The sequence below is a fragment of the Tachysurus vachellii genome, chromosome 12, assembly GCF_030014155.1.
Source record: "Tachysurus vachellii isolate PV-2020 chromosome 12, HZAU_Pvac_v1, whole genome shotgun sequence".
Taxonomy (NCBI): Eukaryota; Metazoa; Chordata; class Actinopteri; order Siluriformes; family Bagridae; genus Tachysurus; species Tachysurus vachellii.
The window spans coordinates 26,995,462-27,007,961 of NC_083471.1; the positions used below are offsets into that span (position 1 = coordinate 26,995,462).

Genomic DNA, 12,500 nt, shown 5'->3' on the forward strand with positions numbered 1-12,500 from the left:
CAAACCTGACCTTTGAGTCATTGACGTCATTAGGGTTCATAGCTAATGAACTTACATTTCTGAATTATTACAGGGTTCTAAATTGGGATTCTTCTGAGGAGTGTGTGCTGTATAACTTAAGACAACTCTGATGCTGGAGCCTCAGAACACAGTGCTACACACTGTTATGACATCGCCAGGCTTCATAGTGACAGACCATAGGCCTGTTTATTATCATTAATGTTCGAGAATTCATATTTGGGTTCTAGAATGGAAGGCTGTGTCACTGTGACATCATGACGCTTTGTGTTTAAAGATCAAAGGCTTGTTTTATTATCACTGACATTCCAGAATTATCTTTGGGGTTCTAGATCACAACGTCGCATTGTCATTGTGGTTAAATCGCAACAGCCTGATAATTACAATATTAATCGATTAATTAGAAGTCCACGGTTCTGATTGGGTTCTAGAATAGAATTCTGCATCAACGGAACAAGATCATCAGGGTTTGTAGTTAAAAACTACCAGGGTTCTAGAACAGAACCCACGGTAGTTTCACTGTGGAGCTCTGATTAGGGTTCTAGAGCGGGAACATGGTGACATCACTGGGGTTTTTTATTATTAATGATCAGAGGAGAAGAAGAAGGACACTGACGTCTCTGTAGGCTGAAAGATGTTGTTGTTGTTGTTGTTTAACTGAAGGTGAAAACAGAATCGGTGTAAAAAAGATAACGAGTGTCAGAGTGATGATTAAAGTATAACGATGTGTGTAATGCAGTGTAACGAGTTCCACGTGTCTGGAGAATGAAAAACAAGTGGCCACTTCTGTTCCAGTCCCGTGTTAGAGCTGAGGAAAGCTTCAGCGCTTATCTCCAAAAACCCCAGCGCCTCGTTCCCTCCCTAAGTGATGAAAACACTAATTAATGTTAATGAAACGAATCAGTTGGAGAGGTAAAGAGGCAGATGTTCAAATTAGAGTGTTTACAAACCCTGACTCAGGAACCGTTCCTTCACATCTCCATGCTTTCTGTCTGCGTTTACATCTTAAACCCAACTGCTCTGCTTTAACCCAACTCAGACTGAGTCAGGGCTGGGGCAGGGCCGAGTCAGGGCTGGGGCAGGGCCGAGTCAGGGCTGGGGCAGGGCCGAGTCAGGGCTGGGCAGTGCCGAGTCAGGGCTGGGCATTGCCGAGTCAGGGCTGGGGCAGGGCCGAGTCAGGGCTGAGCATTGCCGAGTTAGGGCTGGGGCAGGGCCGAGTCAGGGCTGGGCATTGCCGAGTCAGGGCTGAGTCAGGGCTGGGGCAGGGACGAGTCAGAGCTGAGGCTGGGCTGAGTCAGAGCTGGGGCGTGGCCGAGTCAGGGCTGGGCATTGCCGAGTCAGGGCTGGGGCAGGGCCGAGTCAGAGCTGAGGCAGGGCTGAGTCAGGGCTGAGTCAGGCCAGGCCACACGCCTTAATTTCACCCTTCATTACTGAGCACTGTGAGGAAGTCGAGGCAGAATGAACCATCTCTCTTTTCATTGACTCAGTAGTGAGAGGCTCCGTCCCAGAAGAGGGGAGAAATGGGGGGAATTCTAATAATAAAGATGTTGAATCATTTTAACTTCCTGGATCATTAGCATATTACTGTTTTATTAGAATTGTTGAGTTTTGTGTTTAAATGAAATGAGCTAAGCTGGTTTTCCTGAAGCGTTCCTAACATTAAATACTTCTGAACCTTCTTCAGTGTTTCATTACAGAGTTTCCTGAAATCCTTTTAAAACTAACTCTGTATATAAACTCACTGTAATGAAGGAACAATCCGAGCTGTTCGCTATTCGCTAAGAGCTCAGAGATGCTAATGATCTGTACACGTCAGTCCTGTTAGCCATGCTAACTGTTATCTGCTATGCTACAATCTCACATGCTACTTAATCAGGTTACACTAATGCGACTCAATGCTAACATCCTCGGCAGCTTTATCAAGGTGATTAGATTAGCCGGGAGATCGGACCGATTCTACACTCTAACACTAGATCAGATTTCTGTTTCAGTTTATTGTAAATTAAAGTAAATCAAACAGACGATGGAGTTTCAGGAAATGCAGCTCAGATCAGACACCGGTCAAAATACACAGCAGAGAAGTGGGAGGTTTGTGCTCATGTCTTCATGCTGCATGCTGTAGATAAAAAAAAAACATTAATGTACTTTAGAGCAGTTTGTCGAGCATGTTGTGAGCTCACAGTGTGAATCGTGTTATCACAGAAAAATCTCAGAGCTTCTAGAAATCTTTTGATCATCATTATCTAATGAGTCAAAAACTACGAACTAATACTTTATTTATTTGTATATTTATAATATAATTAATGTTACAAGGTAGATAACTTAAATCTGCTACCTAATAATAATAATAATAATAATGATAATAATAATGATAATAATAATGAATTAGAAAATCAAATCCAGGTGACTTGATACTTGATACTTTAATCGCGAGGTTTGTTTTAAGTGGCGTGTGGTTATTAGCTCTTGAGTTAAAAGTGAGTTCGATCCTCACCTAGTAAAATTCCCTGCAGGAATTTATTCTGATTTATTATAAACCACACTAAAGGCTTTCTGCAGGCCAAGTTCATGTAATAATAATAATAATAATAATAATAATAATAACAACAATAATAATAATACAGCTCAAAATTGCACACTTACTTTAATTGTGTTAAAGATGTCGTTCAGCCACAAGTGAAACGTCCACAACGTTCCTGTTATTTCGAATGGAGTCAATTATCCCAGTGTTCCTAGGCTAATATAGCTAACATGTCATGAAAGCTAATGGCCACCAGTTGGCATGGTGCAGTAAATCTGTGCTCCTTTGTCTCAGAGACAACACGCTGTACAAATTCTTTTCTAACAGTATCACTACACAAGTCCCCTCCTCGTGCAGTGATGAACATTAAGCCACGCCCATACTCGAATCAGTTGCTTTAGGCCAGGCTCCCCAGCTGTATTGGATGCCGGTGAGGAGTGGGACGAAGTCTGTGACTCTCAGAGTAGGCGTGTCCTGTCTGAGTGTTGCCATGGTTACAATGATGATTCTGCTAAACTGGCAATTCCCGACAAAAAAGAAACACAAAAAAGATGAATGAAGAGACACAACTGAGGAACCAGATTTACTTTGTCCTGCTAAACTGGTGGCTGTAGCGGTCATTGCATGTTAGCGACATTAGCCACATTTGGTGTAATGGGGACTGTATACGTTTGGCTGTTGGCGGAACTACTCCTTTAATCAGGTGTGTGTGTTTTCTGCTGAGGTGACTCTCGGTTCTCTCTTGTCTTCAGATACCAGCCTGTTGATATCATTCAACCAACCAATCATGTATTGCCAGCCTCATTCGGGGATTCTGATTGGCACATTGTCACATGCAACACTTTTACCTCGACCAATGAGCCCTCACGTAGAAAACCCTCACAGCTTGAATTGGAGAAACAGAGAAAGCCAGGTGACTATCCTCTTTCTCTTCTTTTTCCCGCCGTTTGGTTAAACTCACTGGCCGCCCGTGCTTTTTTTTTTTCTTTTTTGTCTTCCTTCCCCTCTTCTTTTGTTTTTTTTTCTCTCTTTCTTTTTTTTTTTCCTCCCCTCCTTTCCACTCTCCTTCTTTCTTCTCAGAGCATCATGACCTCCTCCGGCAAGAGCTGAACAACCGCTTCCTGGTTCAGAGTTCCGAGCGTGGTCGGGGGTCGGCGCCAGGGGCGACCGGCTCGCCGTTGTCTCAAATGTCACTCCTGAGGGCGGAGTTTCACCAACACCAGCACATGCACCAGCATCAGCACACGCATCAGCACACCTTCACGCCTTTTCCCGCCATCATTGGGCCGCCCACTGCACCGCCCATGGTGCGTACCGCAGCCAGAAATGTGAGGATAAGTAATGAAAACGACCAGATCAGTCCGACCTCCTGCCCTTTACCACCACGCTGGGTTCTACACATCTCCCTACTCCCTACACCCTACTCCCTACTCCCATCATGCACCCTATGTAACCTAGGAAGGAAACACAACATAGTCCATATAAACATTGATGATCGTCTGCTGTGGGCGTGTCCCAAAGCACACACTACTCACTACTTACCATACAGGGCATAAAGGCTTTCATCAGTCCGCAGTGAACGTGTCCCAAACCACACATAAGACATTAGCATTAGCCAGAAGGCGTGGATATGTGTCTGAAGTTAAAATACAGTCATAAAAGCTAATAAAGTCTTTGCGTGCTAGCACTGTATTTCTGACTGTTTGTGGTTCACATAGCGGACGTGTCTTATTGCTTTCGTATGCGTCTAATGGTGATTTTTTGGCGTTTCCTGTACAAAATTGTCGGTGACCTCATTGTTGATGAAAGTAAAGATATTAGACAGTTATTTTGATAAAAACTAATCACTTCCATGTGCTGAGAGGCCATTAAGAGAGAAAAGCAAGCAACTAGACAAATGAAAACTCGGCCCACCTCGAGTCACCGTTTACCTCACAAAACCCCACATACATCCCATCCTCAATCAGATGTGATTCCATGTGAGTGCATTTTGGCTAACACGAGCTAACACATGAGCTAAGCTGAAAAGATTCCTGGCAGTATTTATCGATTGGGCTAAAAAGGTAACTCACTTATCTGACAGGACTGTGCTGAGAATTTTTAATCGTACCTGTAAAATAGTTACCACTATATTCTGCTAAGAAGCATGAAAGGAGCAAACCTGAGACTGAGCTGAGACTAGGATGAGACTCCTGACAGAACTTAGATATATTTTACTGATAATGTTAGCCAGCTACATATGAGTTCATCTGAAAGAACCTTTTACATTTAAAATCATAAAATGAAATATAATAGAAACACTAGCTTGCTAACTTATGCTAGCCTGATGGGTTTTCATTGAGGATTTTTTTGACTGTAGCCTGCTAGCTAACATGAGCTAACCTGACAGGATTCTTCTGGAGAATTTTGAATTGCATTTATAAATGTTCACAATTTACACTTCCATGATGACCTACAGTAGCTAGCTAACCATAAAAACACCATTACAGACATCTGGGGACATTGTGTCCCAGTCCACACGTCACACACTCTCAGATGTCTCCCTCACTCCAGTCCACAAGGGCTGTGTCCTAAATTAACCCTCTTTCCCCTCCACAGTGACAGTCACTAATGTTTCCTCCTCTTTTTCAGAGCTGATGTTGGCGTTGTGATTTTCTCCCCCAGCTGAAACAGCAGCCGGCTCCATCCCTCCCTCACTCCCTCCCTCGCTCCCTCCTTCCGGCTAATCGTTTTAATTAATGAAGTTACGCGCGCGTGTGTGTGTGTGTGTGTGTGTGTGTGTGTGTGTGTGTGTGGTTACGGCTCACTCGAGCAGCTGGCATTCCACACGGAAACACAGAATACTCTTAATTGTTAAATGATGAAATATGGCGTCTTAATTATGGTCTTAATTAGTGCAGACTGGTGAAGTGGAGCTGTGTGTGTGGGGATCAGAGAGTGTGTAACTAATGTGTACACACACACACACACTCACCTTCTCACACTTGGGCTCATGGAACTGAAAGTGTCTATTGTATGTGAGTGTGCGTATGTGTGTGTGTGTTTAAAGGGAAATAAAGGTGAGTGATGTCAAACACACACAGGTCTGATTCTTTGGGCTGTGTCCCAAACACAGTGTGTGGTTTAAATGTGTGTGTATTAGAGCTGTCAGGAAACTAATTAGCTGCTGGATAATTGCTTAATTAGCAGTTAGCATGTGCGATTAGCACAAGAGGACACAGAGATGCTAAACACCTGTGACCCTCCAGCTCGCTGCTACATATCACACAGCTTCACACTTTACACTGGTGCATTGTGGGTACGACACACGCTGCATCACACCCTCAAAATGGCAGACGTTCTGGTTTATAGATAACTATGGAGTGATGAACCCTGCCATTTGGGACAAGACCAACACTTCAGTGTTAACAATGAGTATTGTGAAGTTTTGTTATTTGAGACAGAGCCCTAAAGTAAGATAGTAAGAACACACAAACTGTAGCATGTGATTTGGGACAGAGCCTAAAGAAGAACTTTGTTCCTGTATAAACCTTCAATGGCTTCAACACTAACTAGTGGTGTTTTGGATTTAGTGTTTGAAATGGATCCTTAAAATGGACAAAGTATTATAAGAGCCCTAAACAGTGAAAAACCAGAGCATTTGGAACAGAACCAGAACTGTTAATGTTAGTTGTGGAGCTAGAAATAGTTCTGGATGTTCTAGTAAGAACACAAGAATAAATGCTTGAATTTGGGACATAGCCTTTGTAATAAGAACACTAACTGGGTGTAAGTGATGTGTGGTTTGGAATGGAACCCACTAAAGGGTTGTGAATGTGCTGAAGACAGTACAGTACAGTCAGTTTCTCACGTTTAATGAGCCCTCCTCACGAGTGCGTTTGGGACAGAGCCCTTAGTTCTCTAGGTGCCGTCCCTCTCGACCCTGTGCTCAGGACAGCTGTGTTATTTTGTTTTTCCAGCAGAACGTATCAGAACATTTGATTTGCTGTGATTGTACATGAGCAGCGTTATCTGTGTTGTTTCTTTGTGAGGTTCTGGTGTTTGATGTGCCGGCGGACGGCTGTGTTGTGTGGAATTGTGGAATTGTTTGAGTGAGCGAGTGAAATTCGTTTGTTAAGCTTCGTCTGGTTCTCGTTGTGCTGTGTAAACACACCGCTTCCTCCTCGGCCGCGATGCAGCTCTTTCATCTCCTGTTTGGTCACACATGCTTTCCATTTAAACACGATTTGTAGTGCTGATGTGTTTTTTATTTCTCTCCTCCTCTCTCTCTCTCTCTGTCTCTGTCTCTGTCTGTCTCTCTCTCTCTGTCTCTCCCTCCCTCTCTCTCTCTCTCTCTCTCTTTCCCTCTCTCTCTCTCACACACAGTTTGACAAGTACGCTCCGAAGCTGGACAATCCTTTCTTGAGGCAGTCGAGTGTAAGTAAAAGCAGAAGGATGAAGATTCACAGCAGAACTCATCTGTACAGAAGCCACAAATATCTTAAAGTCTCTCATCTTTATTTACACTCATCTTTCTCCACAGAGCAGAAACTTTACCTTCACATATCAAGCATTTAAAAAGATAAATTATTATGTAATGAAACAGATCACATGAGTACAGAAGTGTTCAGGTTGTGTTTTAATACTCTTGTGTGTTTGTGTTATGTAGTTTTTCTCCTCGTATCCTCCAGCGATGCCAGGAATGCCTCCTCTCCTCCCTCACCCCGGCCCCTTCAGCTCCCTGCAAGGAGCCTTTCAACCAAAGGTCACAACCTCAAACCTCACCTCCAATTATTATTATTATTATTGTTGTTGTTGTTGTTGTTGTTGTTGTCATTTTGATTTAGCTGTTCAATTTGTATGATGATAACCTAGCATCTCTAACTGCTCAGTCAGTCATATAATCAGGATTTTTTAATAACATTTGTTAACAGTAAGAAATATCATTAAAAAACTGAAAGTAGTTTTAAACATTTGAGTTTTGTACAGATCTTAAAATGTTGTTGTTTTTTTTCCAGGCCTCAAATCCCATTGATGTAGCAGCGAGACCAGGAGCAGTTCCTCACACTCTTTTACAAAAAGATCCACGGGTCAGCCAATCACAACACACTGTACTGCTCTCAGCCAATCACAACACACTGTACTGCTCTCAGCCAATCACAACACACTGTACTGCTCTCAGCCAATCACAACACACTGTACTGCACTCAGCCAATCACAACACACTGTACTGCACTCAGCCAATCACAACACACTACTGCACTCAGCCAATCACAACACACTGTACTGCTCTCAGCCAATCACAACACACTGTACTGCACTCAGCCAATCACAACACACTGTACTTCTCTCAGCCAATCACAACACACTGTACTTCTCTCAGCCAATCACAACACACTGTACTGCTCTCAGCCAATCACAACACACTGTACTGCTCTCAGCCAATCACAACACACTGTACTGCTCTCAGCCAATCACAACACACTGTACTGCTCTCAGCCAATCACAACACACTGTACTGCTCTCAGCCAATCACAATACACTGTACTGCCCTGATATTTTGATTGACAGTTGTGTTTTTTCCTTTAGCTAACTGACCCATTCCGGACCTCAGTGAGAGTAAGTGTATCATTTTATGACACGAATATTAAATATTATTTATGATTACTTTATTTCGTGATAGTATATGAATGTAGAATGTTAATATAAAGCTGTAAATAGTAATTAAAATGTAATTAACATTCATTTATCTCATTATGTAAATAGCTCAGTGTGTTATATGTGAGTTTTCTGACACTGTTATTTATCTATGTTTGTGCTGTAGAAGCCGGGGAAATGGTGTGCGGTTCACGTACAGATCGCCTGGCAGATCTACCACCATCAACAGAAGATGAAGGTAACAAACAAACATGATAATGTTAAACAAATGTTATTACACAGAGGAAAGTTCTACTAACCCACCAGAGTGACACTATATTACACTAACTCCGCCCACCAGAGTGACACTATATTACACTAACTCCGCCCACCAGAGTGACACTATATTACACTAACCCCGCCCACCAGAGTGACACTATATTACACTAATCCCGCCCACCAGAGTGACACTATATTACACTAATCCCGCCCACCAGAGTGACACTATATTACACTAACTCCGCCCACCAGAGTGGCACTATATTACACTAACCCCACCCACCAGAGTGACACTATATTACACTAACTCCGCCCACCAGAGTGGCACTATATTACACTAACCCCACCCACCAGAGTGACACTATATTACACTAACCCCACCCACCAGAGTGACACTATATTACACTAATCCCGCCCACCAGAGTGACACTATATTACACTAACCCCACCCACCAGAGTGACACTATATTACACTAACCCCACCCACCAGAGTGACACTATATTACACTAATCCCGCCCACCAGAGTGACACTATATTATACTAACCCCGCCCACCAGAGTGACACTATATTACACTAACCCCGCCCACCAGAGTGACACTATATTACACTAACCCCGCCCACCAGAGTGACACTATATTATACTAACCCCGCCCACCAGAGTGACACTATATTACACTAACTCCGCCCACCAGAGTGACACTATATTACACTAACCCCGCCCACCAGAGTGACACTATATTACACTAACCCCGCCCACCAGAGTGACACTATATTACACTAACTCCGCCCACCAGAGTGGCACTATATTACACTAACCCCACCCACCAGAGTGACACTATATTACACTAATCCCGCCCACCAGAGTGACACTATATTACACTAATCCCGCCCACCAGAGTGACACTATATTACACTAACCCCGCCCACCAGAGTGACACTATATTACACTAACCCCGCCCACCAGTGACACTATATTATACTAACCCCGCCCACCAGAGTGACACTATATTACACTAACCCCACCCACGAGAGTGACACTATATTATACTAACCCCGCCCACCAGAGTGACACTATATTATACTAACCCCGCCCACCAGAGTAACACTATATTATACTAACCCCGCCCACCAGAGTGACACTATATTACACTAACCCCGCCCACCAGAGTGACACTATATTACACTAACCCCGCCCACCAGAGTGACACTATATTACACTAACCCCACCCACCAGTGACACTATATTACACTAATCCCGCCCACCAGAGTGACACTATATTACACTAATCCCGCCCACCAGAGTGACACTATATTACACTAACCCCGCCCACCAGAGTGACACTATATTACACTAACCCCGCCCGTTAGAATTATTAATCATTAATTATTTATACTTATTATTATTATACTTCTGCCAGAGTTTTGCTGATGTGATTTTTCTCTGTCATGGTGCAGCAGATGCAGTTGGATCCTCATAAACTGGATATAACTGGTAAACTGGATTTGTTCAGCAGACCTCCGGCTCCTGGCGTGTTCCCCGGGTTTCCTTATCCTCACGACCTCGCCAGACCTCTCTTCCCATCTACAGGTGTGTGTTTCTCTGTTGGCTCCTAAATTACAAACTGTTGTTAGGATTTCTGTAGAACGCTGACAGACAGTCACGTATCCCTTATGACTGTCTTAGCGTTGTAATACAAACAGTTCACATTATCGCCCCTTACAGGTATTTTATTTAATCTGTAACGTCATTGTTTCCATGATCTCTATGTGGGACGAGGTTTGGGATTGATAAGAGAATTATGGTTTAGTGTGAAGCGAGCGTGGCGTCGTATCTTCTGATGTTTTGACCTTGTTTCTATTCATCCCTCCAACTCAGAGAGCACATTATTCACAACATCACCGACCGCCATCTTTCCTCGCTAATAAATCAGAATATTGTGTCTCGCCTCATTGTTTTCCCCCATCGGCGAGGTGGTGTGCGTGTTGTTATCTCTGCCGTCACTGCCCTGAATATAAATGTCTCCACCTCAGCTAATTGACGGCAGGTCCTTGGTTGAAGGGCGACGGGAATCCGAGTGGCCTTTAGCACGCAATTATCCGCTATTGTGTCCCAAAACAAGCCTGTAATTGCCTCTTTCATTAATGAATCACGCACACGGCTCACGGTGCAGACGAGGGGCAGCCCCCTTCTCCGTTTATTCTAATGAGACGCGTCGCCTCCCTGAACTCCACAAAGTCAGACAGCCGACTCTACACACGTGTCTGTCTCACTGATGAGCGTCACAAATCTGTCACTAATGACTCATCACGTCTGGAACAACATCTCGCCCGAGCGACACAAACACAACGCTGTTTTATAAACAATGTCACATTCTGCAGTCACACAGAAAGTCTGTTTTAAAATGAGTTTGTATAAAATATTTGAGTTTAAAATTGATAAAATTGTGTTTATTACACTTCTGCTGATTGGAGCATTTTCCTAACAACGCTCTTGTTTTCTTCCAATAGGATCCGGGCATCATCCAGCCACTTCACCTTATGGCCACGCCCCTCATCACAGCAGCTTCCTGCCTCCCACCCATTTGGCAGGTAAGCGTAAGTAACCTCACTTTATTACATCATTTTACTGTCTGTCTGTCTGTATGTCTATATGTCTGTCTGTCTGAATGTCTGTATGTCTGTCTGTCTGTCTGTCTGTCTGTCTGTATGTCTGTCTGTCTGTCTGTCTGTCTGTATGTCTGTCTGTCTGTATGTCTGTCTGTCTGTATGTCTGTCTGTATGTCTGTCTGTCTGTATGTCTGTCTGTCTGTCATCCTTCTGTAAGAGAAAATGAATGAGAGAAAAAAATTATTTGTAAAGTGTGTTTAAGGATTGTATGTGTGTATTAGTGTGTTTGTGTGTGGTGTGTGTATTAGTGTGTGTTAGTGAGTGTGTGTTGGGCTTTGAAGGGTTAAATGTGCATCCACAGAGACACACACCCTGGAGTCTGATCTAATCTGGGTTCATAAATAGCTGATGCTCAGGGGAAATAAAGACACTGATGAAGCTGTAGATAAAAACAAACAGAAATACACAGGGAATTACACACACACACACACACACACACACACACACACACACACTTAATGTTGAAATAAAAGCTACTTGATTAGACTGAAAGTTGCTCTTTAAAAAAACTTTAAATAGTTTAAAAGCCATTTTTAGAAAATTAAAATTTCTTTTACAAAACACAAGGAGTGTGAGACATTAATCTAGAACCTTCTTCACAGAGAACAAAAGCAAGTATGTACTGAATATTCAGTAAATTCAGTACATGGACTTTAAAGTATTTAAAATAATGATTACTTATTTACTTATTTTACTGAAAATCAAACTACTATGATGAGATTTTGTTGGACCTCAAAGAATTATTTTAACCTGCATCAGATACTGCACCACAATCTGTCTGTCTGTCTGTGTGAATCTGTCTGTCTGTGAATCTGTCTGTCTGTCTGAATCTGTCTGTCTGTCTGTGAATCTGTCTGTCTGTCTGTCTGTGTGAATCTGTCTGTCTGAATCTGTCTGTCTGTCTGTGTTAATCTGTCTGTCTGTATGAATCTGTCTGTTTTTGTGAATCTGTCTGTCTGTCTGTCTGTCTGTGTGAATCTGTCTGTCTGTGTGAATCTGTCTGTCTGTCTGTGTGAATCTGTCTGTCTGTCTGTGTGGATCTGTCTGTCTGTGTGGATCTGTCTGTCTGTGTGAATCTGTCTGTCTGTCTGTGTGAATCTGTCTGTCTGTCTGTGTGAATCTGTCTGTCTGTCTGTGAATCTGTCTGTCTGTGTGAATCTGTCTGTCTGTCTGTGAATCTGTCTGTCTGTGTGAATCTGTCTGTCTGTCTGTGAATCTGTCTGTCTGTATGAATCTGTCTGTTTGTGTGAATCTGTCTGTTTTTGTGAATCTGTCTGTCTGTCCGTCTGTCTATCTGTCTGTGGATCTGTCTGTCTATCTGTCTGTGGATCTGTCTGTCTGTCTGTCTGTCTGTGTGGGTCTGTCTGTCTGTGTGGATCTGTCTGTCTGTCTGTCTG

The 12,500-nt window shown here is 43.1% G+C and overlaps 1 protein-coding gene across 7 annotated transcripts in view; it reads left to right on the forward strand.

The window, feature by feature from the left end:
• The window catches only part of fbrsl1 (fibrosin-like 1), a 205,231-nt gene that overhangs the window by 186,976 nt on the left and 5,755 nt on the right, over window positions 1-12,500 (forward strand). For 3 of the 7 annotated variants that reach the window (XM_060883175.1, XM_060883176.1, XM_060883180.1), the window contains 8 exons: window positions 3,620-3,867; window positions 6,905-6,955; window positions 7,188-7,283; window positions 7,537-7,608; window positions 8,108-8,137; window positions 8,343-8,414; window positions 9,892-10,024; window positions 10,945-11,031. In XM_060883175.1, coding sequence (XP_060739158.1) covers window positions 3,620-3,867; window positions 6,905-6,955; window positions 7,188-7,283; window positions 7,537-7,608; window positions 8,108-8,137; window positions 8,343-8,414; window positions 9,892-10,024; window positions 10,945-11,031 — 789 coding nt within the window. Of the gene's footprint in view, window positions 1-3,291; window positions 3,453-3,619; window positions 3,868-6,904; window positions 6,956-7,187; window positions 7,284-7,536; window positions 7,609-8,107; window positions 8,138-8,342; window positions 8,415-9,891; window positions 10,025-10,944; window positions 11,032-12,500 lie in introns of all 7 variants that reach the window. The other 4 variants (XM_060883182.1, XM_060883178.1, XM_060883179.1 and 1 more) reach the window with 3 other exon arrangements.